Below are 26481 nucleotides of genomic sequence, written 5' to 3' on the forward strand. Positions count from 1 at the left end.
CTGTTTGACTTTTTCAACGCAGAATTGGCTGGAATTGAGATCAGACGCCATGTCGCGTTTGGAGAGCCCCTGATGTGTCTAAACAGTGAAAACCCCTCAATTCCAACCATAACCCTAGCCACAAACCTAACCCTAATTCTAATTTTAGCTCCAACCCTAACTTTATCCCCAACATAAAACCCAATCCTAACCCTAAATTTAGCCCCAATCCTAACCCTAGCCCTAACCCTAATGGGGAAAATGGAAATAAATACATTTTATTTTATTTTTCCCTAACTAAGGGGGTGATAATGGGGGGGGGGGGGGGTTTGATTTACTATTTATAGCCGGTTTTTATGTTTGGCAGCTGTCACACGCTAAAAGATGCTTTTTACTGCAAAAAATTAGTTTTTGCATCACCACATTTTAAGAGCTAACTATTTTATTTTTTTTATTTTTTTTTTTTTCTTTATTTAGGATTTTTTTTCACTTTTTTTTTTTTTTTTTTTTTTTTTACCAGGGTGGTACATGACTGTATTATATCAGATCGCTGATCTGACGCTTTGCCGAGTACTGTGTCAGATCAGCGATCTGACAGACAGTGCAGGAGGCTTGCCGGTGCCTGCTCTCAGGACCACATAACCATCTTGGATCCAGGGTCCTGCAGGAAGGAGACCCTCGGAACAATACGATCACATCGCATTGTTCTGATGGTCTCAGCGAAGCACGCAGGGAGCCCCCTCCGTGCGCAATGCTTCCTTATGCCACCGGAATGCTGCTATCATGTTTGATCGCAGTGTCAGGGGCTAAAGCACTGAGAGCGGTCCGTGACTGTTCCTTGTACGTAGTGCTGGGTGTCAGCTGTGATAATCGGCTGACACCCGGCCGCGATCAGTCGCGCTCCCCGTGAGCGTGGCTGATCGCGTATGACGTACTAGCCTGTCCATGGTTATTCAGTCCCAGGGCATCTGGACGGGATAGTACATCATATGTCAGAAAGAGGTTAAGGGCATAAAAATTCCACGTTTGATAACTGCAAAATTTACAAGCCCCAACATGTGCCCAAACAGTGGTTTCCCCCCCCCACATATGGGGTACCAGCGTACTCAGGACAAACTGGACAACAACTTTTGTGGTCCAATTTCTCCTGTTAGCCTTGTGAAAATTAAAAATAGTGTGCTAAAAATCATTTTTGAGGAAAAAAAAATAATTTTTATTTTCACTGCTCTGTGTTATAAACTTTTGTGAAGCACTTGGGGGTTCAAAGTGCTCACTACACATCTAGATAAGTTGCTTAGGGGGTCTAGTTTCCAAAATGGGGTCACTTGTGGGGGAGCTTCAATGTTTAGGCACACAGGGGCTCTCCAAACGAGACATGGTGTCCAATAACGATTGGAGCTAATTTTCCATTCAAAAAGTCAAATGGCGCTCCTTCCCTTCCGGACCATGCCGTGCGCTCAAACAGTGGTTTATGATCACATATGAGGTATCCGTGTACTCAGGATCCATTTTATCCTGTTGACCATGTGAAAATGAAAAAACTGAGGCTAAAAGAAAATTTTTGTGAAAAAAAAAAAGTTTTTTTTTTTATTTTTAAACAGATCAATTTGTGAAGTAACTGGGGGTTCAAAGTGCTCACTACACATCTAGATAAGTTCCTTGGGGGGTCTAGTTTCCAAAATGGGGTCACTTGTGGGGGAGCTCCAATGTTTAGGCACACAGGGGCTCTCCATACGCGACATGGCAACCGCTAAATATTCCAGCATATTTTCCATTCAAAAAGTCAAATGGTGCTCCTTCCCTTCTGAGCCCTGCCGTGCACCCAAACTGGTTTATGACCACATATGAGGTATCGGTGTACTCAGGAGAAATTGCCCAACAAATTTTAGCATCCATTTTATCCCGTTGCCCATGTGAAAATGAAAAAATTGATGCTAAAAGAAAATTTTTGTTGGAAAAATTAAAATGTCCATTTTTTCTTTCCACGTTGCTTTAGTTCATGTGAAACACCTGAAGGGTTAATAATCTTCTTGAATGTAGTTTTGAGTAGCTTGAGGGGTGCAGTTTTTAGAATGGTGTCACTTTTGGGTATTTTCTGCCATATAGACCCCTCAAACTGACTTCAAATGTGAGGTGGTCCCTAAAAAAAAAAAAAAAAAAAAAAATGGTTTTGTAAAAATGAGAAATCGCTGGTCAACTTTTAACCCTTATAACTTCCTAACAAAATATTTTGTTTCCAGAATTGTGCTGATGTAAAGTAGACATGTGGGAAATGTTGTTTAGTAACTATTTTGTGTCACATAACTCTCTGGTTTAACAGAAAAAAAATTCAAAATTTGAAAATTGCGAAATTTTCTAAATTTTCGCCAAATTTCTGATTTTTTCACAAATAAACGCAAAAATTATCGACCTAAATTTACCACTAACATGAAGCCCAATATGTCAGGAAAAAACAGTCTCAGAATTACTAGGATCTGTTCAAGCGTTCCTGAGTTATTACCTCATAAAGGGACACTGGTCAGAATTGCAAAAAATGGCCTGGTCATTAAGGTCAAAATAGGCTTGGTCATGAAGGGGTTAAGCGTTCCAGAGTTATCTAATATACAGTATAAAGCTCAATGTATGTGTGTATGTCCGGGATTAGCATCTGCACCGTCGCTGCTACAGCCACAAACTTTTGCACAGTCACACGTCTGGACCCTGAGAGCGTCATAGGCTATGTTGTGAGGCGTAATTTTAACCCCGCGCGTTCCAATTCACCAAACAATTTTGCCTATTATCATTTCTATGGTGTTGTCATCCTTCTGTAAAGCTGGAAATAACACAATTTATTACCGTGTCAACACAGACCACCCTCTGACACAGACTGCAGGGGGAGCTGTGTATCTAATCCTATCCTGTGTGATACAGGGCTCCCTCTGCAGTCTGTCAGGGTGGTCTGTGTTGGCACGGTAATAAATTGTGTCAGTATCACACATGATAGGATTAGATACACTGCTCAGCAGGCAGTATCACACAGGAGAGGATTAGATAGCTCAGCAGTCAGTATCACACAGAGGATTAGACACATGGCTCAGCAGTCAGTATCACACAGGATTAGATACACGGCTCAGCAGTCAGTATCACACAGGATTAGATACACGGCTCAGCAGTCAGTATCACACAGGATAGGATTAGATACACGGCTCAGCAGTCAGTATCACACAGGATAGGATTAGATACACGGCTGAGCAGTCAGTAACACGATAGGATTAGGTACACAGCTCAGCAGACATTATCACACAGGATAGGGTTAGATACACTGCTCAGCAGATAGTATCACACAGGATAGGATTAGATAGCTCAGCAGTCAGTATCACACAGGATAGGGTTAGATACACGGCTCAGCAGACGGTATCACACGGGATAGGATTAGATAGCTCAGCAGTCAGTATCACACAGGATAGGGTTAGATACACGGCTCAGCAGACGGTATCACACAGGATAGGATTAGATACACGGCTGAGCATAGGATTAGATACACAGCTCAGCAGTCAGTATCACACAGGAGAGGATTAGATGCACAGCTCAGCAGACATCACACAGGATAGGATTAGATACACATGTTTATCAAAAGGCTCTTGAATGAGTTGAAAATAAAATGCTATCAATACTTGGGTAATCGTTTAGTTAATTTGTGTTGCAAATCTGTAGTTTTGAATATATGATGTGAAATGTTTTTATGTGCAATATAATCATTAGAATTTGTTATAACTAACCACAGTTGATAACTATGCCCAGGCAACGCTTCAGCTAGTTACCTCATAAAGTGCCAGTGGTTAGAGTTGAAAAAAATTGGCCTGGTCATTAAGTATCAAATTGGCTCTGTCACTAAGTGGTTAAAAAGTGACACCTTTCTAAAAACTGCACCCCTCAAGGTGCTCAAAGCCACATTCAAGAAGTTTATTAACCCTTCTGGTGCTTCACAGGCAGCGATGCATGACTGCTCCTGGCACTTAGTGCCGGGTGTCAGCTGTCAGAATCGGCTGACACCCTGTGGCGATTGCCCACACACAGCCCGTGTGCGCAGGCAATTGCGATGAAATAATTCGTCCATGGTCAAATAGGCCCAAGGCACAGGGACGTATTATGACATCAGATGTCAGAAAGGGGTTAATCTGCAAATTGAAATGACACGTGAAATATGTGCTGACAACTTAGGCCTGTTTCACACTTCAGTTTTTTTTCAAATCAGTCAAAATCCGCCAAAAAGTGAAAATGGCAGATCCGCAAAAAAATGTGTAAAAACGGATGCCAGCTGATGGTACTGATCCGTGTTTTTTACGGATTTTTGTACGGATCCGTCAAAAAGCGGATCCGTTCCATCTGTTGGCATCCGTTTTTCCCATCCGTTGGATCCGTTTTCTTGCGGATCCGTTTTTCCACACCTCCAAAATGGGATGCTCCCAAATATGATTGGCTCTTGGAAAATGCTCCCAAATGTGATTGGATACTGGAAACTAGGGAAAACTATAGGGTGCTGTAATACAATTTCTTTGAAAGGTTTTAGAGCTAGTGGCAGCGATGGAAGGAGTTATTGCGAGTATTGACAGCTTCCGTGTGGAATTTGATCTTCACTGCAATCGGTTGGCAATTATTGCTCTCCAGAGGGAGAAAAGAAGACTGCGAATCCTGCGTCTGAGGAGACAACGGCAGTGGATTCATCCGATTAATGCGCAGAGGTTTACCCGTGGCGTGTTTTCTACACTATACCTGGAATTGAAGGATAATCCAGAGAAGTTCTTCTACTATGTGCGCATGAGGCAGGAATTGTTCGAGATATTGGTGGAGCGTGTTGGAGAACAAATCCAGAGAAGGGACACCTACATGCGGTTTTCTATTTCACCGGCGGAGCGTTTGATGGTGACCCTTCGGTAACTTATCTAATTTTTAAAATGTTTCTGATACTGCAGGCTTTTATTGTTATGGTATGGCTTGTATTTTGTATTAATTTTACTTTTTTTCCCTTTACCAGATTCCTGGCAACTGGAGAATCCTTAATCTCCCTCCATTACCAGTTCCGGATTGGGATTTCAACGATATCTGGAATTATCCCACAGACATGAGGAATACATCCCAGAGCCAACACAGGACAGGTGGCTGGAGATTGCGGAAAACTTTCAACAAATCTGCCAGTTTCCAAATTGCATTGGTGCTGTGGATGGCAAGCATATTCGGATTGTGAAACCCATTGGATCTGGTTCAGAGTTTTACAACTATAAGAAATACTTTTCTATTGTCCTTTATGGCCATTGTGGACGCAAACTGCAAATTCATTGCTGTGGACATTGGTGCATATGGGCGTTCAAATGACTCTCAGGTCTTCAAGATTTCCCCAATGGGCCGTTGTTTGTATGGAGACAATTTTGCTTTCCCACCTCCAAGACCACTCCCTGGAACAACAGGCCCACCAATGCCATTTGTGTGCGTTGGTGACGACGCATTTCAGCTCTCCAAACACCTACTCAAGCCATATGGTAGTCGGGGATTGACCAGAGCGCGAAGAGTGGTGGAGTGCGCTTTTGGCATTTTAACTGCAAAATGGAGAGGCCTCTTAACGGCTATAAAAATGAAAACAGAGACTGTGGATGAGGTGGTGAAGGCATGTGTCATCCTGCACAACTTTGTACTTTCAAAGGAACCTGTTTCCATAGAAGAAAATCTGTCTGAAACCACTTTGTGGGATTATCAGCAGCCAACTGTTCAGACTACTGGGTCAGTGGCAAGAATGAGGGACACCTTTGCAGATTATTTTCTGACATCAGAGGGAAAACTTGCCTGGCAAGATGACATGGTATAATTTTGTTTTTTTATACCAATTGTGGGTAATAACAGTGTTGTGTTTTCACCCTTACACCAAGTGAAATGTTACCAAGTTTTTTTTCAATGTGACCAAGTGTTGTGTTTTTTTTTTTTATCCCTTTTTGTACTTTTAACAAGAATTAAATTTAAAAAAAGAAACTACACAATAAAGTTCCTTTGAAAAAAAAAAAAAATTTATTTGTCTTTTTTTTTCAACTTTTCATATTAGAATTTTTTTTTTTTTTTTTTTAATACAAACATTATTTTGCGTACACATTACAAATGTTGGTATTGTTGGGTGGAGATACTATCGGAGGGGTTAACAGGGTTGACCACATCGAGGTGGGGGGGTGGAGGACTGGGAAGAGACTTGGTGAGGATCAGAAGTGGAAGAGGGGTTGAAAACATGAGGTTGGGACGGGAGTGGATGGACAGACGAGGTTTGTGGGAACAAAGAAGGTGGGGGTGGGTATGGTGAGGGCATTGGGGTATAATGCAATGGGGAAGGAAGGTACTGTGAAGAATGGAATGGGGGAACTAGTGAAAGGAGAGGGAGTGGTAGGAGGAGGGATGGTTGTATGATGGATGGTGGTGGAAGCATAGACGGTGGAAGGATGGACAGGGGGAGGATGGGATGCTTTGGACAGTATCTCCACTAGAGCATTGTGACAGGCTTGCATCACACGCATCTGCTGGTGAGTACTTAAACCTTCCATTTGCCGGACAACAGATTGAAAAAAGATATGTCTCGCCGTCTGGTTTGATTCTGAATTCATCTGTTCATGTATCTTCTGAGTTCCATGATGCTTTGATTGATCATGGTCAACCCAGAAGATAAACGTTGTCCATAAGTATGGAAACCCTGCTGGACAGATGTGTTCAGACTCAAACAGTCAGACAAGGTCATCCTTTCCTGACTCCTCAGACGCTGCCGTCCAGAACCAGAAGTTGGTCGAGATGTTGCGGCAGTGTCTGAGGGGTAGGGAACAGGGTACTGAAAGTCGTCACCAGCAGCTTCATGTGATGAAATCTGCCCTGCTGCTCCAGTGCTGGTGGAGGGGATAGAGGGACGAGACAAGAGGGAAGGTAGAGGGGTCGGATACCTCAATGTGGTCACTGGGGGCGGTCTCACAAGGGATCACTCCAGAGGGAGGCAACTCAGATGCAGGCTCCTGAGTGCTGCAGGTGGTGCTGAGAAAAAAAAATATATTAAGATATTGATATTTCATTCAACTGCTGAAAAAAAAAAAAATTGGTTAAACATGTAAACATTTGTACTACAGAAATGGTGTGTGGAATATTTACCTTCTGGTCACCATCGTCGACCGGAGGAACCCCAGGGCTCTGAAGTTTTTATACTGGGTTCCCCTGCATCCTCCCGATCCACTCGGGGCCTGCATCTCCTTGTTGAAGTCCCTCTTGAAGCAATCCCTGAGTTACCGCCACCGTGTGATAACCCTGTCACCTGTGAAGGAAAAAAACAAAGTGGTTAGTGTTCAACACTTCACATGCTGTAATTCAAGTACTGAAATTGTAATACTTACGCGCAAAATCCCTGGCCCTCGCATCGAGCTCCTCCCAGTTCTCTACTACCTCCGAACACACCTCATCCCAGAGCCGTCGGTTGGTCGGCATGTGAACGGTCTGCCGTATTCCACAGTGGCTCCCGGTGTTCCACTGCATGGATGAGGTCGTCCGTGTTTATGATCAGACCCTCCTCAAACAGTCTCTGGGGAGCACGCTGTGAAACCTGTGAAGGAAAAAAATAACGAAAAAATAAATTTTAGATTCAATTCAAACACATGAGGTTCATTAATCAATTAGACAAGGGTTACTTACCGTTCGCCGACCACCAGAGCCAGCACCTCGACGACGCTGGGATGTCCTGGGAGTCGCTCTTGTGCGGGCACCAGATTGTGAAGACTGTAAAAAAAAAAAAAAAAAATTTTTGGTTTGGATGGATGCGTAGTTATTGTGTGTGCGCTGTGATGAATGTTTGTGTTGGGTGTAGCATGTATGTATGTGCTAAACTTACACTCTGCGCGCCCCCTCCTTGCGTCTCTCCACTTTGCATGTCTCCTCCTGCCAGCTCCTCAGCTTCAGCTTCCTGAGAAAACATAATACATGCATATAGGGTTAAAAAAAAAAAAGTAAAAATACACTTAAACCAAAATTAAGATTTAAAAAAAAAAAAAAATTGTTTACCTCAGTTCACTGATGATGTGAGGGGGAGCTGTCAGAAGAAGACATTCCTGCGGCCTGTCTTGCGGATCTGCTGCGGCCCTCCTGGCTGGATCGGCTGCGGTTTTTCTGGCTGGATCTGCTGCTGCGGCCTTCCTGGCTGGATCGGCTGTGGTTTTTTTGGCTGGATCTGCAAGTATAAAGACACTTGTTAAGCTACTATACAAAGGATAAAATAAGCTTTCAGGCCTTTATACTTACTGGGAAAACTGAAGTCTTTTCCTAGGCGGTTCTGCTGCGGCCTGTAGGGTTTGCTGCTGGGGTTTGTGGCTGCTGCGGCTCTGCAGTTCTTTCTCAACTGATCTGCAAGGATAAAACAAAATTTTAATAACATAACAAAAAAAAAAATTCTTCATTGTTATTTGTGTAATTCCCTGAAACTGAGTATACCCACACTTTTAAGTGTTTGCATGTGTGTAAATTCCCTGAGAATCTCTCACTGAGACTGTATTCCCCAACTCTCACCGAGAGTATAACCAAGTGTTTTCATGTGTAAATTCCCCAACTCTCACTGAGTATAACCACACTTGTATACCAAAAACCAACACTGTACCTTTTTTGTACATATACCCATACTTAATTTTACCTGTTTTTAAAATAATACTACTGACAGTTTTTAAAAAGTTTTTATTACATTTTTTTTTGGTTATTTTTTTTTTACACAAGTAGGAGCTACTCTGCTCTTTATTTGAAATACCACAATAAATGAAAAATAAAACAGTGATATACAAGATAAACACCACATACAACACACAACACAATCGCACCACAATTACAAATATGAAAATGCAATTCAGTACACATGCAACAGAATAAAAATTAAAATATGAAAAAAAAGCATAATAAAAATACACACACACACACAGACATGCAACACTAGGAGGCCACGAACATACATGCAGGAAGGCAGACCACACACACACTCAGACACACAGACAGGCCACACACACACATGACCCACACAAATAGTTTAGCACAATTGCAAATATTTAAATAAAATTCAGTGAACATGCAACAGAAAAGTGTGGGGAAAAAAAAAAAAAAAAAAAGCATAATAAAAATATACACAAACACACAGACAGGCCACACTCACACAGGCAGACAAGCCACAGACACACAGACATGCCCCACACAAATAGTTATACTCACACAATTGCTGGCTTTGGCTTGTTAGCAGGCCTCTCCTTCCTGTCTTGGTGCTGGGCAGGTGATGTCAGGCAGGATGGTGCAGGGGTCTTGCCTCTCCAGGGGTCTTGCAGCTGGGTAGGCAGGTTTTATAGCTTGCTTGCTGGATGGCTGGCTCTGTCTCCTTCTCAGTCTGGCTGGTGCCGGCTTTCTGTGCCCAATGATTAATTATCCCACCTTATATAGTTTTGGGACTGTCTGGAAAAGTATCTTTTTTTCCAGGACGTCCACCTGACAGCACCATGGAGGACATCCTCCTCCTCCTTACAGGGACAGGAAAACACAAGAGGTTAAAAGGTCATGTCCCACCCCCTCTCCCTCAGTGTTTTTCCTGTCCCTGCAAGGAGGGACACACAAGAGACTTACCGGAGGGGCTCAGGGGATCGTGCGGCTAGTCCAAGCCTTCCCCTGTCAAGAGGTCCCGGGGCCGAAACTCCGATGGGGGAGTCCCTCTGCTCCAAAGGCCAGGAGAAGGACGACGCTCCTGGAGGTAGCCGTTCCTCCCTGTGGGAGGCTCTCGGCTCCAGGACGCACCGCCATAACAGGCGAGGGTCGGCTCCCCGCAGGCGGCTGGCCGAGCGGGCACCGGCAGAAGGATGGGCGCAGCAGCGCCATGACAGGTGGGCCCCTGCAGGCGGCGGGCCAGGCACCCGCAGGATGGCTCCAACGGCGGGGTCAGCGCTGGAAGGCGCCAACAGACCGCCATAGCAGGCGGGGGCGGTTCCCTGCAAGCGGCGGTCTGAGCAAGCACTGGGGGAGAAGCAGAGCGTGGTCGCGCGCAGGAGCCCGGGCAGGAAGTGGAGGAGGAGGCCTATCGCGGAGGTCGTGCGTCACATCCGGTGACGTCAGACGCCGGCTTTTGAATCCCGGGCGCGCGCTCCTGAGATCCACAGCGCTCGGCAGAATCGTGCCAGAATGGAAGGCAACGCTCCAGCAGGTGAAGGGGTAAGTGCGCATAGCGCAGACCACTCTCCCCCACCCATCCTCACAGCCCAGATCTGAGTAGGTGCCCCTTCTGTATTATTAGGAGAAGGGAACCCCGGCGGAATCCCCGTCGGTGAAGGACCCGGCAAAAGCCACCTCCAAATCGGTCCGATGCCCCGTATGCAGGGTAAAGCTGCCAGACACCTATAGCAAGACCCTATGCGGACCCTGTACCTCAAGGGTCATAGGCGAGGAACAGCCATCCCTCCTTTCCGAAATGAGATTGCTGATAAGGGAGGAAGTTCAGGCCTCTACAGCCGGCCTCACGCGGCGTCAGTCCCCCAGCCCAGGGCCAAGTCGCAAGCGTCCAAGGTGGGAAGCAGACCCAGTGTCGGAAGCAAGCCCTAGCGAGGACTCCGACTTCCGGGATTCAGACCAGGAGGAAGAAGGTGAGATCCCGGGGGATAGACAGGATCAGAGCAGGAAGTACCTGTTCAGACTGGAGGACATGGATGAGCTGGTCCAGGCAGTCAGAAATACTATGCAAATAGAGGAAGTCCCTAAACCTCAGTCCAGACAGGACTTAATGTTTGGAGGACTCATGGCCCGGAAACAGGTAGTGTTCCCCGTAAGTGAACACATCAAAACAATGGTCCAGGAAGAGTGGAAAGAGGCAGAGCGTCGGTTGATACTCTCCCGAGACTTTAAAAATAGACTGCCTTTTGATCCCGAGGAAACACGGGCATGGGAGGAAGTCCCTAAAATAGATGTCCCAGTCGCCAAGGTTACCAAAAAGACGGCTATCCCATTCGAGGACTCGTCAGGTCTCCGAGACCCGATGGATAGGAAGGCGGACGTCTTGCTAAAAAGAACTTGGGAGACGTCGGCGGCTCTGATTAGGGCCAACATAGCAGCCACCTCAGTGGCCAGGTCTATGTTTTTGTGGATGGGGCAGTTGGAGGAACACCTAACCAACAAGACCCCTAGATCTGAGATCCTAGCATCACTTCCTGTCATGAAATCAGCCACGGCGTTCCTGTCGGATACGTCGGCTGAATCAGTAAGGTTGCAGCCAGAAACAGCTCCCTCTCTAATGCGGCCCGGAGAGCAGTCTGGCTTAAATCCTGGTCGGGGGATAACGCTTCTAAAACAAAGCTATGCGCCATCCCCTTCTCGGGCCTGAGGGTATTTGGTCCAGCCCTAGATAACATCCTAGAGCTAGTGTCCGATAAAAATAAAGGGTTCCCAGAGGAAAAACCCAGGCGGCCCCAGTCCTTTCGGAGAGGCTCCTTCAGGAGGCAGACGGAATTCAGGGGTCGGGCAAAGTCCAATAGAAGCTCCTATAAGGGCTCCTTCAGCCAAGACGGGAGGAACAGGGGTCCCTCCTTCACATCAACATCTAGATCGAGGAGGCAATGACGCCATAGGTGTTGGGGGGAGACTTCGCCAATTCGCAGCAAACTGGTCCCGAGTCACCCACAATCCATGGGTTCTCAGAACCATCGCGGAAGGCTACAGTATAGAGCTCTATTCACCTCCCCCCGACAGATATATTGCCCCCACTGTCGTCCTGGAGGACTCCGCAATGTGGACGGATCTTCAGGACATGGTAAACTCAGAGGTTATAATACCAGTTCCCCCGATGGAAAGAGGAAAAGGGCACTACTCTTCCCTGTTTTCAATCACAAAACGATCCGGCGAGGCCCGTACCATCATAAACCTGAGACCACTAATTGCCTGGGTCAGATACAAGAGATTCCGGATGGAATCGATCCGATCCGCAATCCCCCTGATAGACAGGGACGCCGTTATGTGCACCCCAGACCTAAAAAAGGCATACTACCAGGTCCCTATCCATCCCTCATCCCAGAGCCTTCTAAGGTTCGCGGTCAGTTTACCAGCCCGGACCTGCCACTTTCAGTTCCAGTGTCTTGTGTTGGCCTCAGCTCCCAGAATCTTTACAAAATTGGTGGTAGAGGTGGTGGCCTACCTAAGAGATCAGGGTATTGTGATCATTCCATACCTGGACGACTTCCTACTGGTGGCAAGATCCAAAGAAGCGCTCATTCGAGACAGAATCCGAGCAACTACCGTAATGGAGTTCCTTGGCTGGGTGATCAACTGGGAGAAGTCGGACCTCAGGCCAGACACCAGAAAAGTATTCCTCGGAGTCCTCCTAGACTCAGCCAACAGAATATCCTGGCTACCCGAGCAGATGCAGAAGACTGTTCAGGCCAGAACCCGAGACCTGTTGAGGCGTCAATGTTCCATAAGAGAGGCAATGGAAGTCTTGGGCCTCATGACAGCCTGCATCCAGTGTGTCCGTTGGGCCCAATTCCACTCGAGGTTGTTACAGAGAGAAATCCTCGCAAGGTGGGACAGAAGTCAGGCGTCGCTAGACAGACCCCTAAGGCTGCCAGAGTGAAGGAGTCCCTGCGGTGGTGGACACAGTCCAGAAACCTTCAGGTGGGCGTACAATGGACAACCTCTGCATACGTGGTAGTCACCACAGACGCCAGTGCGTGGGGATGGGGAGCCCACATAGAAGGGAAGATCTTCCAGGGGAAATGGCCAGCAGGCATCAGGACCAGATCCTCCAATTTCAGAGAGCTCTTCGCGGTTTGGGAAGCGTTGCGGAGAAACCAGTCGGTACTAAAGAATCGTCATGTCTGCATATTATCCGACAATACAACGGCAGTGGCATTCCTGAAGCACCAGGGAGGGACCAGACATCAACCACTACAGGCCCTGGCGGGAAAAATATTCACGTGGGCAGAACGAACAGTCCGATCAGTGACAGCAGTACACTTAGAAGGTTCCCAGAACGAAGTGGCAGACTACTTGAGCAGACAACAGATCCACCCGACAGAATGGGAACTGAACATGGAAATCTTCGACCACCTTTGTCAGCGTTGGGGGACCCCCACTATAGATCTTTTCGCAAGCCGGAAGAACTCGAAGGTCCCCAGGTTCTACTCCCTGAATCCGACGGACCACCCGGAAGGCGTAGACGTCCTGAGTCAGACTTGGGGAGAATCCCTCTCTTATGCGTTCCCACCACTGGCTCTCATACCGGCAGTGCTCAGGAAGATACGCGAAGACCAAGCAAGAGTGATGTTGATCGTGCCATATTGGCCGAGGAGAAGCTGGTTTCCCCTTCTAGGAGCCATGGCAGTAGAAAATCCAGTCGAACTACCCCTGTGGAAGGACATCATCCACCAGGGCCCGATCCGCCTCCCGGACCCAGCAAGACTCCACCTGTCGGCTTGGATCCTGAGAGGGACATCCTGAAGGCAAAGGGACTGTCGGATCAGGTCATATCCACCTTACAGGCCAGTAGGAAACCGGTGACATCCGCAATCTATCGAAAAATATAGAAAAGATTCTGTCTGGAGGGTGGCAGGTCCGATCTTGTGGCAGGCGCCCCTGACCTCCCTAACATACTAAGCTTTTTGCAGGCAGGTTTTAATAAAGGCCTTAAGCCCAGCACTCTAAAGGTTCAGGTTTCAGCCTTGAGCGCCTTCTTCGATTACCAGTTAGCTTCACATCCCTGGGTAATAAGATTTATAAGAGCCACACAGCGCCTGCGCACCACGATTAGGCAGCTCACCCCGCCTTGGGACCTAGGCCTGGTACTTCGGTTTCTCTGTACAGACCCCTACGCTCTCGATGAGAAAATAACCATCTCTGCTCTCACTCGTAAAACGGCCTTCCTAGTAGCCATTACCACGGCCAAAAGAATAGGGGAGATCCAGGCTCTGTCCACTAAGGACCCATATCTCCAGATAAGAGAGGACCGTATAATCTTAAGACTAGACCCGGCATTTACCCCAAAGGTAGCCTCTCCAAAAAATCTAAATCATGAGGTAGTGTTACCATCCTTCTGTGATAATCCCCGTAATAAGAAGGAGCAGCGTCTTCACTCGCTGGATGTGAGGCGCGCAGTTATAGACTACCTAGAGGCCACCAATAGATGGCGCATCGACCCGAACCTGTTCATCCTCTTTGGGGGTAGAAATAAGGGGAAGAGGGCCTCTAAGGCGTCCATCGCGCGCTGGATTACCTCAGTAATCTCGGGCGCCTACCAAGCTGAAGGCGCCAACCCGCCAAATTCCATAAAAGCCCACTCTACGAGGGCAGTATCGGCCTCATGGGCCAAACGGGCGGGGGCGTCGGTTGATCAAATCTGTAGAGCAGCAACCTGGGCCAGTCTTAATACATTCTGCAAGCACTACAAGCTTGATGTGTTAGCTGGTCAACAGACCGCATTTGGGAGAAAGGTTCTCCAGGCGGTAATCCCACCCTGAGGAGGTGCTTTGGTACTCTCCATGGTGCTGTCAGGTGGACGTCCTGGAAAATAGGTATTAGACCTACCGGTAAGGATGTTTCCAGGAGTCCATCCTGACAGCACAGGTAGTTCCCTCCCTGTTATGTTATACTATGTTGTATTATGTCATATGCTGTAATATGATTGTTTCATTAAACTGTTACTAGCATCATCCACCTTGTGGTACTTGTTAAATCACTGAGGGAGAGGGGGTGGGACATGACCTTTTAACCTCTTGTGTGTTTTCCTGTCCCTGTAAGGAGGAGGAGGACGTCCTCCATGGTGCTGTCAGGATGGACTCCTGGAAACATCCTTACCGGTAGGTCTAATACCTATTTTCTGAGCATGCTCAGTGCGATTTAGCGGATTCCGCAAAATAGCGGATCCCGACGGATCCACCGCCCATAGGCGCCCATTCTACCGCATGGTGGATGACTGCGGATCTGCCCTCGTCCGCCATTTTGACGGCGCAAAAAAAGTTGCAAGCTCCGTCCACCTCAGACAGAATCCGCCAGGAATTTGGCGGATGCGCCGAATAGCGGACGCAATGGACGACCATCCGCCAAAATCCGCCACTAATGTATCCCAATGGGAAAAAATGGCAGATGCGCCATTTTCAAATTTTGGCGGATTTTGACTGATGGCAAAAAACTGAAGTGTGAAACAGGCCTAAGAAAGTCATTAGAACAATATTATTACCCATACAGGTAATCTCTAGGTAAAAGGGGAGGGAAATGATGCTGTTGCCTACCTAGAATCCAGACTTCTTTTTTTATTCTTCTTTCTCTACTTTCCATACTGCTATTTTATTATTATTATTATTATTATTATTATTATTATTATTATTATTATTATTCCATTGACTCCATGGTTCTGTACATGAGGAGGGGTTCCATAGAAAATAGATATCACTTACAGTAAACAAACTAATAATGACGACTGGTACAGAGAAAAGAGGACCCTGCCTTTGCGGGCTTACATTCTACAGGATGGTAGGAAGGAGACAGTAGGTTGTGGGAGTTGCAGCAGCTCTGTTGTTGGTGAGGAGACAGTGGGGTTATTTCAGGCTGTAGGCTTTATTGAAGAGGTGGAACTTCAAGTTTCATCTGAAGAATTTGAATGTGGAGGATAATCGGACGTGTTGGGGCACAGAGTTCCAGAGGATGGGGGGATATTCGGGAGAAGTCTTGGAGGCGATTGAGTGAGAAGGAGGTCTTGGGAGGACCAGAGATTGCGTGAGGGAAGATATTGGGAGATTTGTTTGGGGATATACGTAGGAGACAGGTTATGGATGTTTTTTTGTAGGTCAGTGTTAGTAATTTGAACTGGATACGCTGAGGAATTGGGAGCCAGTGAAGAGATGTGCAGAGGGGAAAAGCGGAGGAGTAGCGAGGAGAGAGATGAATTATTCAGGCAGAAGAGTTAAGGATGGACTGGAGAGTTGCAAGAGTGTTAGCAGGGAGGCCACAATAGAGGATGTTACAGTAGTAAAGGCAGGAGATGATGAGAGCGTGCACAAGCATTTTAGTAGTTTGAGAGTTGAATAAAGGATGGATTCTGGAAATATTTTTGAGCTAGAGGCGACAGGAGGTGAAAAGAGCTTGGATGTGTGGTTTAAAGGACAGGGCAGAGTCAAAGTTTACTCAAAGGCGGTGGATTTCCGGTACGGGGGTAGGCACGTTATAATTTATTGTGATAGATAAGGAAGATATGTGGGATGGAGGAAAGATGATGAGTTCAGATTTGTCCAATTTAAGTTTGAGGAAGCGAGAAGAGGAGGAGGAGATGGCTGATAGACATTCTGGAATTCTGGACAGCAGAAAAGTGACGTCTAGGTGAGAGATGTAGATCTGAGTGACATCACCATATTAGTAGTACTGGAAGCCATGGAATTTTGAGTTGTCCCAGGCCAAGGGTATAGATTTAGAAGAGTAGGGGACCTACGACAGAGCCTTGGGGGAACTCCAACAGAGAGAGTGCGGGATGAGGAGGTAGTGTGAGTGGGAGACGCTGAATGTGTGGTTGGAAAGGTGTGAGGTGATCGAAGAAAGGGCAAGGTTTTTGGCACTAAAGGAAGAGAGGATCTGTAGTAGGAAGCAGTGCTTAAATGTGCCAAAGGCAGAGGACCGGTCTAGAAGGAGTATAGAGAATTGTCTGTTTGCTTTGGCTGTAAGCAGGTCGTTAGTTATTTTAGTCAGGGCAGTTTCAGTGTAATAATTAGGGCGGAAACCAGATTGTAGATTGTTGAAGAGCAAGTTAGATGGGAGGAAAGTTCAGCATAGACATGTTACTCAAGGAGTTTGGAAGCAATTGGAAGCAGCGATATAGGGTGATAGCTTAACTTACTGGTCGGGTCAAGGGATGGCTTTTTGAGGATAGGCGTGATTGTGGCATGTTTGAACGCAGAAAGCAAGGTACCAAAAGTTAGTGATGTATTGAAGAAATGGGATAGGGATGGGATAAGTGTGATAGTGAGGTTGGGGAGGAGTTAGAATGGGGTAAAGTGCACAAGTGGTGAGGTGTGATTTGGAGAGGAGACTACTCAGCTCCCATTCAGTTATGGGGAAGGGTAGTGGTCTGGTATAGAAAGGGTTGTGGTGGTGAAACAATAAATACTTGCCTTGTTTGGTCATTCTTATTTTTGAAGTGTGTGGCAAAGTCCTCAGCAGAAATGAGGGAGGTCGGAGGGGGCAGATGTGGGTGGAGGATGAAGTTAAAGTGGTGAACAACTGTGTGGGGTTGTAGGATAATTAAGATATCAGGGTTGTGAAGGTGAGGGCAGATTTGAAAGCGAGTGTTGCTTGTTTTTAGGCAGTGAAATCATGTTGAGAATGTGTTTTTCTTAAAATGCCGCTCTGCAACCCTATACTCTTGCCGAAGCTTTTTAGTGAGGCTATTGTGCCCGGGTTGTCTCTTGATTTGTCGCACTCTGGAATGCACAAGAGTGGTGACTGTGTCCATAGCTGATGCGAGAATGGCATTGTAGAAAGCAGTGGCACTGTGTTTGTCGTGGAGTAAAGATATAGACGCCAATGGTAGAATAGAGTCAGAGAGTGTGTGGGTGTCTTTGTGTGAGGTTTCTGCGGGGGTACGCTAGTTGCTGGACATGGGTGATAGGTGAGCAGGACAAGGATGTGAAAGTGAGTAGATGGTGATCAGATAGAGGGAGAGAAGGTTGTGAAGTTAGATAGGGAGCAAAGAGGAGTGAAGATCAGGTCTAATTTATGTCCGTCTGTGTGGGTTTCTGAGGAGGACAACTGAGGACGTCCAAAAGACGAAGTAAGCGATAGGAGTTTGGCTGTTTGTGCTCATATGATGGCTGCAAACTGAAATGTTTATGCAGATGCACAAAGAATGGGCAACCAACAAGGGGAATTGGAACTACTAACGCAGGAAAAGAAATATGATGTCATTGGAATCATTGAAACTCGGTGGGGCGATACACGTAATTGGAATACAAGGCTAGAAGGATACAACTTACTTGCAAGAAACAGAGTTGATAAACGAGGAGGAGGTGTCGCATTGTATGTTAGAAAAGCATATATCTGCACAGAGATTGAAGCTTCAGAGACTGGGAGTTCTGTGGAAACTGTTTGGGCAAGAATACAAGGACAGAACAATGGAAAGAACACCATTGTAGGCATTTACTACAGGCCGCCTGTGCAAGCTGAAGATCTGGATGAACTCTTTATGCATCAAATGGCCACGTTCTCCAAAAAATATGACATAGTGGTCATGGGAGATTTCAACTATCCAGAAATTTGTTGGGAATCTCTCTCAGGCAAAACTAACAGGTCAAGCAGATTCTTATCCTCTGTTGCTGACAACTTTATCTTCCAAAAGGTAGGGGAGAAAACAAGGGGATCTGCTACCTTGCATCCAAGGCTGGAGTCACACTAGAGAGAAATGCGGATGAGTGAGAGGCGCAAAAACCACGCATTGCACTTGGACCAATGATGATTTATGTGGCATATATTTGTGTCTCAATGACGTGTGTGTGTGTGTGTATATACAGTATATATATCGTATTTTTCGGATTATAAGACGCACTTTTGTTCCCTAAAACTTTGGGGGAAGGTGGGGGGTGCATCTTATAATCCGAATTTGTGTGCTGTAGAGGAGGGGGGGGCGGCTCTGGCATAGTGTCAGGTGGCTAGGGTGGCCTGGCTGCGGGCTGCAGAGACAGCGGGAGGTCACGTGCTCATGCTCATTAGCCTCATGTAATATTCACTACACCCGCTATCCATCACCTCGGTGCTGAAGCCGCACCGAGTTGGTTGACAGGGGAGCGGTGCATATTGCATGTGCCTGCACTCTCCCCGCCTCCCATCCTGGATAAGCCCCCTCTGTGCTGCTGGCACATGATAAAATAGCAAACTTAACTCACCTTCCGATGATGGCTCCGTGCTCCCAGCTCCTCCCGTGGCTCTTCATGTGTCTGTGCCGACATCCGATCATGTGATTGGCACAGCACAGTGATGTCATCACTGTGTGCCTAGGTCACATGATCTGATGCCCGGGAAACAGGAAGCGCCACAGGAGGTGCTGGCAGCACGGAGCCATCATCAGAAGGTGAGTTAAGTGTTTGTTATTTTATCATCTGCAAGCCAGTAGCACAGGGGGCATATCCAGGATGGGATGGGGGGGCCATGTGCGTGCCAGCAGCCCATGGGGGCATATTCAGGATGGGATGGGGGGGCTATATGCGTGGCAGCAGCACAGGGGGGCATATCCAAGATGGGATGGAGGGGCAATGTACGTGCCAGCAGTACATGGGGGCATATCCAGGAAGGAATGGGGGGCCATGTGCGTGCCAGCAGCCCAAGGGGGTACATCCAGGATGGGATGGGGGGCCATATGCGTGCCAGCAGCACAGGGGTGCATATCCAGGATGGATGGATAGATACCAGAATGAGGGACATATGTATGATTTGTAAGACGGACACTGGCATTATAAGACAGACCCCCATTTAACTTGTTTTTTCTCTTTTTTTCCCGTCTCCCATGACGGCACACACGAGAGAGGGGATCTGCCCAGTCAGGACAGGAACCCTACTGAAGATAAAAGGGGCGGTACCTCTCCCTCGCTTCAGTTGGGTTTCCTGTCCTGACAGGGACCCGTGTTTTGAAGATCACATGCCGGCGTGGAAGATCAGGCTGGTTCCTGAGCGCTGTGTGTCGGGAGGGGGAAGCGCCGTCCGCGGGTCCCCTGGGGGCTCAGCGTCCGAGCGGGCGCAGAAGTAGCACGGCTGGTGTCCTGGGGCTCTGCCGTGGCTGCCGCGCTGCCCTCTCCCCCTCTGCCGTGTCCAGAAGCAGCGCAGGAGCATCAGGGAGCGGCCGCTTCCGGGTCGTGCCCCTCTGACGTCACACGCAGGGCACGCTGGGAAAGGGGCGTGCCCGAGTGACGTCGGGAGGCGGCGCCGGTGATCCAAGATGGCGGCGCCCATAGCAAACAACGCCGGCCGACGAAAGGAGATCCCAGCGGCAAGGGGGGGGGCTGTAGGGGTAACCGGAGGAGGCAGAGAGTGCAGTGGATCCCCCTTACATAAGGGGGATGACAACAGAAGACGCACTCATGCCCAAGGCTTCATGATGGAAGTGGGGCAAGACGAGCAGCGTCAGCAGCAAAAGCTCTCGCCAGATGCCAGGCCGAGCCGCCAGCATACCAGGAGCAGTCGCTCGAGTGGTTGGTGTGGCAGTCAGAAACGCAACCGGCATGACTCTGAGACGTCCAGGAGAAACGTCACGAGTGCATCTGAGGAGCCTCCGAGATCGGTACCCCTGATTGACAGCGGTGGTGAGTGATCTACGTGAATGTCACCCTTATGGTAACTGGGTTCCATTTTCTCTGTTTGATCACTAGGGGTCGAGGAAGGCTAGCAGCAAAACCAAGAATAGAGAATGCGCCCTTTGCAAACACCCACTAGCAGATCAGTGGCAGAAAGACCTCTGCGCTGACTGTATAAACAAAACTATACAGGAGGAGACCCCTGATTTGGTGACTAGCCTTAAAGAGTTAATACAACAGGAGGTGAAAGGTTCCCTAAAGGCAGCCCTTAAAAAGAAAGATAAAAAATACCGTAGAAGGAGCTCCGATTCAGAGGCCTCGCCAAGTTAGAAGGGGCAGGATAGATCCGTGTCCCCCTCCACCTCCTCTTCCTCTTCCTCTACTCAGTCCTCAGAATCCTCCTCGGACAGCGATATAGGCGGCCGTCCATGTTTCCCAACGGAGGACATGGAAAAGCTGGTCAAAGCTATCAGGGCCACAATGGGCCTTAAAGAGGAAAAGACTCCCAAATCATTAGAGGATGTGATGTTTGGAGGACTGGAGGAAAAGAAAAAATATACCTTCCCTGTAAATGATAAAATAAAAGCACTAATTGACAGGGAATGGAAAAAAACGGAGAGGTCAGGGGGCTTACCTTCCACATCAAAAAGGAGGTACCCTTTTGAGCAAAAGGATTCAGAGACCTGGGGAAAAGTCCCTAAAATTGATGGGGCCGTAGCCAGATCCTCAAAAAAGGTATCTCTACCATTAGAGGACTCTGGCATGTTGAAAGACCCGCTTGATAAAAAAGCAGACGGTTTCCTAAAGCATATCTGGGAAGCTTCAGCAGGTGGATTAAAGCCAGCGATAGCTGGTACCTGTACCGCTCGCGCCCTCATGGTCTGGCTACAGCAAGTAGAGGACCAGATCAAGGATAGAGACCCTAGGGACGAAATTCTGTCTAATTTGACACTGGTACACGGAGCAGCGGCTTTCCTGGCAGATTCCTCTGCAGATTCCGCAAGGCTGACAGCTAGAGCGGCAAGCCTGTCAAATGCGGCAAGACGAGTCCTGTGGCTTAAAGGGTGTCCCGGAGATTTACCATCAAAACATAGGTTATGTTTCATTCCATGTGATGGCCAATTCCTCTGGAAAAAAACTAGAAGAAATTTTGGAACATGCGGGGGATAGGAAGAAGAGCTTTCCCCGATTTCCGGGAGAGCCTAAAAAGCAGCCCTTTCGGAGGAGATTTAACAGGGGTCGTCCCCTGGGAGATAGGAAAAACTGGGACTTTAAAGAAAGGAGAGGATCGGGCTATATGTTTAAAGGGCCCTCCACTTCTTCCAAAAAATCTCCCCAATGACATTGGGCCGGAGGTAGGGGGAAGGCTTTCTCTCTTCCTTTCCGCCTGGGCAAATATCTCCCCCAGTACATGGGTCCTTAACATAATAAAGAACGGTTTAAAAATAAAATTAATCCGTCCGCCCAGGCATACCTTTATAATGACACCCCGAAGGAAAGCCCAAGAGCAACAGCTGGCCCTGGAGACGGAAGTCTTGGGACTAGTGCAAAAACAAGTCTTACAGGAAGTCCCAGTGCAAGAAGAAGGAAGGGGGTTCTACTCCCCCCTCTTAATACAAAAACCAGACGGCTCTTGGAGAACCATAGTCAACCTGAGGAGACTCAATCAGTGGGTAGACAATTGCTCCTTCAAAATGGAGTCAATCAACACGGCCACAAAGATCCTGTTCCAGCATTGCCTCATGGCAGTGATAGACTTAAAAGGTGGCTACTATCACATCCCAATTCATAGGGAGTATCGAAAATACTTGAGAGTAGCGCTCTATGTCCAGGGGCAGGTGAAACACTACCAATACGCAGCGCTTCCGTTTGGCCTGTCTACAGCCCCCAGAGTATTCACCAAAGTAATGGCCGAAGTAATGTCTTTTCTTCGTTCCAGGGACATAGTTATCGTCCCATACCTAGACAACTTTCTTGTAATAGGGAGGTCGGAATCCCACTGCGCATATCAAGTGAAGGAAGTGATAGCAATTCTAGTAGGGCTAGGATGGATAGTAAACATCCCCAAGTCAAGATTAACCCCAGTAAAAGAGCAATCCTTCCTAGGGTTGATATTGGACTCCGAGCAACAACGCTGCCTCCTACCAGAGAGCAAAGTGACCAAGATAAGAGGCCTAGCTCGCACAGCAATACAAAGACCAAATATGACACTGAGGAACGCAATGTCCCTTTTAGGCTCGTTGACATCATGCATACCCGCAGTAGCATGGGCGCAGTACCACTTAAGGCAACTACAGTGGGAAGTTCTGTCAGCACAGAAACAATTAAAAGGGCATTTAGAAGGCAAACTATGTCTCTCAGTGGCTGTAAGGGATTCCCTGCTTTGGTGGACTGTAGAAAAGAATCTAACAGCTGGTGTCCCGTGGCAAAAACCAGTCGAGGACATCATTACAACAGAAGCGAGTGCCACAGGATGGGGAGCACACCTGAGATCCCACTCAATACAGGGGACCTGGTCCTCGCTAGAAAAGGATCACGGTTCAAACGTAAAAGAACTCTGGGCAGTGGAAAAAGCCATGATACATTTCCTTCCTCTACTTCGTGGCCGCCACACCCGAGTCATGACGGACAATCAGGCAGTAGTAGCCTACATCAATCACCAGGGGGGAACGAGATCTCGGGGCCTCATGCAAATATCGGATCTACTCTTCCAGCTAGCAGAACAACATCTGTTATCCATTACAGCACTGCACATAAAGGGTAGAAAATATACAAGCAGACTTTCTGAGTCGCAGGCACCTAAGACAAGGGGAATGGTCCCTAAACTCCCAAGTCTTCCAACAAATAGTTCAGGCCTGGGGCAAACCAGAAATAGACCTGTTCACTACCACACACAACCGGAAGGTCAGGAAGTTCTGCTCACTAAATCCAAGGGAAAACCCCTTCGCAGTAGATGCCCTACAAATACCCTGGAAGTTCAACCTGGCCTATGCATTTCCCCCGATAACAATGATCCCAGTAGTGGTCAGAAAAATCAGGGAGGATCGAGGGAGAATAATTCTTATAGCTCCGTTTTGGCCGAGGAGACCTTGATTCTCCCTTCTGAGACTCATGTCAGTGACAGATCCATGGATATTACCGGAGATTCCAGACCTGCTTTCCCAGGGACCAGTGGTCCACTCTCAAGTGAAGGGCTTCCATCTAGCAGCCTGGAATTTGAGAGGGCGCTACTGAGTCGCCTGGGATTCTCTCCAGGGTTAGTCTCCACCCTGTTGAAAAGCAGGAAACCTATAACATCCCAAATCTACGGTAGAACGTGGAAAAAGTTCCTAGACTTCCTGGGGGAACCCTTGGGGGATGTAGCGCCAGTGGGACCTATCCTAGAATTCTTACAGTCGGGGCTGCAACTGGGGTTAGCCACTAACACACTCAAAGTCCAAGTCTCAGCTTTGGGGGCCCTATATAACTGCAACTTAGCAGCCAATAGGTGGGTGTCCTGATTCATAAAGTCCTGTGGCAGGTCAAGGCCGGTCATTATCCCAAAGATACCACCCTGGGACCTCAACCTTGTCTTAGAGGCCTTAACCAAAGATCCCTTTCAACCACTACGAGAGCTGTCACCAAAGCTACTTACACTTAAAACTGTCTTACTGGTAGCCTTAACGTCAGCCCGAAGAGTGAGCGACCTACAAGCTCTATCTACAGTCATATGTAAAAGTTTGGGCACCCCTATTAATGTTAACCTTTTTTCTTTATAACAATTTTGGTTTTTGCAACAGGTATTTCAGTTTCATATATCTAATAACTGATGGACTCAGTTATATTTCTGGGTTCAAATGAGGTTTATTGTACTAACAGAAAATGTGCAATCTGCATTTAAACAAAATTTCACCAGTGCAAAAGTATGGGCACCCTTATCATTTTCTTGATTTGAACACTCCTATCTACTTTTTACTGACTTCCTGAAGCACTAAATTGGTTTTGTAACCTCATTGAGCTTTGATCTTCATAGCCAGGTGTATCAAATCATGAGAAAAGGTATTTCAGGTGGCCACTTGCAAGTAGTTCTCCTATTTGATTCTCCTATGAAGAGTGGCATCATGGGCTCCTCAAAACAACTCTCAAATGATCTGAAAACAAAGATTATTCAACATAGCTTTTCAGGGGAAGGATAAAGTTGTCTCAGAGATTTAACCTGTCAGTTTCCACTGTGAGGAACATAGTAAGGAAATGGAAGAACACAGGTACAGTTCTTGTTAAGCCCAGAAGTGGCAGGCCAAGAAAAATATCAGAAAGGCAGAGAAGAAGAATGGTGAGAACAGTCAAGGACAATCCACAGACCACCTCCAAAGACCTGCAGCATCATCTTGCTGCAGATGGTGTCACTGTGCATCGGTCAACAATACAGCGCACTTTGCACAAGGAGAAGCTGTATCGGAGAGTGATGCGAAAGAAGCCGTTTCTGCAAGCACGCCACAAACAGAGTCGCCTGAGGTATGCAAAAGCACATTTGGACAAGCCAGTTACATTTTGGAAGAAGGTCCTGTGGACTGATGAAACAAAGATTGAGTTGTTTGGTCATACAAAAAGGCGTTATGCATGCGCTGTATTGTTGACCGATGCACAGTGACACCATCTGCAGCAAGATGATGCTGCAGGTCTTTGGAGGTGGTCTGTGGATTGTCCTTGACTGTTCTCACCATTCTTCTCTGCCTTTCTGATATTTTTCTTGGCCTGCCACTTCTGGGCTTAACAAGAACTGTACCTGTGTTCTTCCATTTCCTTACTATGTTCCTCACAGTGGAAACTGACAGGTTAAATCTCTGAGACAACTTTTTGTATCCTTCCCCTGAAAAGCTATGTTGAATAATCTTTGTTTTCAGATCATTTGAGAGTTGTTTTGAGGAGCCCATGATGCCACTCTTCATAGGAGAATCAAATAGGAGAACTACTTGCAAGTGGCCACTTTAAATACCTTTTCTCATGATTTGATACACCTGGTTATGAAGTTCAAAGCTCAATGAGGTTACAAAACCAATTTAGTGCTTCAGGAAGTCAGTAAAAAGTAGTTAGGAGTGTTCAAATCAAGAAAATGATAAGGGTGCCCATACTTTTGCACCGGTCAAATTTTGTTTAAATGCAGATTGCACATTTTCTGTTAGTACAATAAACCTCATTTGAATCCAGAAATATAACTGAGTCCATCTATATAAAACTGAAATAGCTGTTGCAAAAACCAAAATTGTTATAAAGAAAAAAGGTTAACATTAATAGGGGTGCCCAAACTTTTACATATGACTGTAAATGTCCTCCATATACACAGATCTTGGATGACCGAGTGGTTCTAAGACCAGACCCGGCCTATCTCCCCAAGGTAGTCCAAAAGTTTCATAGGACTCAGGAGATCTCCTTGCCATCTTTCTGTAATAATCCCAGAAAACCCTGGGGAGCAAAAGTTCCATACATTAGATGTAAGAAGAGCCATAATACAATATGTGTCAGTAACTAGTCAGTGGAGGAAAGATCAGTCCCTTTTTGTAGCCTTTCATGGTAGTAGAAAAGGGCACGGGGTAGCTGAGAGTACCATTGCCAGATGGATCAGGGAGGCCATTACGTTATCCTACTCCACAAGTGGCGCTCCGGTTCCAGAGGGCATCAAGGCTCACTCCACCAGAGCCGTGGCTACCTCCTGGGCAGAGAAGGCTGAGGTATCGATTGAGCAGATTTGTAAAGCCGCTACTTGGTCCTCACCTTCGACCTTTTTTAAGCACTACCAACTTGATCTATCTTCCTCTACTGACCTAACCTTTGGTAGAAGGGTGCTGCAAGCGGTGGTCCCTCCCTAAGGTGTCTTATTCTACAAAAGTCTCTCATGTGTGCCGTCATGGGAGACTGGAAAACACCAAGGTTACTTACCGGTAGCCGTTTTTTCCGGGCCTTGACGGCACCTGTATATTCCCCCCCCTTTTCACTCCTTTGGTGGCACTATAGTCTGGGTGTTTTTTTTTTAGTTAGACATAATGTGGTGATAGTTATACCATGTGTTCTAACCCGGGGGGGCCTCTCATGCTCTGTAAACCAACTGAAGCGAGGGAGAGGTACCGCCCCTTTTATCTTCAGTAGGGTTCCTGTCCTGACTGGGCAGATCCACTCTCTCATGTGTGCCGTCATGGGCTCCGGAGAAACCGGCTACCGG

General features: G+C 47.1%; 2 protein-coding genes across 3 annotated transcripts in view; both read left to right on the top strand.

Annotated features, from left to right (window-relative positions):
• The window catches only part of LOC141053012 (uncharacterized), an 81651-nt gene that overhangs the window by 30124 nt on the left and 25046 nt on the right, over positions 1–26481 (top strand). The window lies entirely within an intron of this gene.
• Positions 4576–13554, top strand: LOC141053015 (uncharacterized). Of its 2 annotated transcripts, none has more exons than XM_073550345.1 (2): positions 4576–4892; positions 4994–13554. In XM_073550345.1, the coding sequence occupies exon 2, from the start codon at positions 11656–11658 to the stop codon at positions 13459–13461; it is 1806 nt and encodes a 601-aa protein (XP_073406446.1). In that variant the 5' UTR covers positions 4576–4892; positions 4994–11655; the 3' UTR covers positions 13462–13554. The 2 variants fall into 2 exon arrangements, with proteins under 2 accessions (XP_073406446.1, XP_073406447.1); XM_073550346.1 differs by having other exon boundaries at positions 4994–11636.

This window comes from Dendrobates tinctorius, unplaced genomic scaffold (assembly GCF_039654945.1).
Source record: "Dendrobates tinctorius isolate UK_male_01 unplaced genomic scaffold, ASM3965494v1 ptg000164l, whole genome shotgun sequence".
Taxonomy (NCBI): Eukaryota; Metazoa; Chordata; class Amphibia; order Anura; family Dendrobatidae; genus Dendrobates; species Dendrobates tinctorius.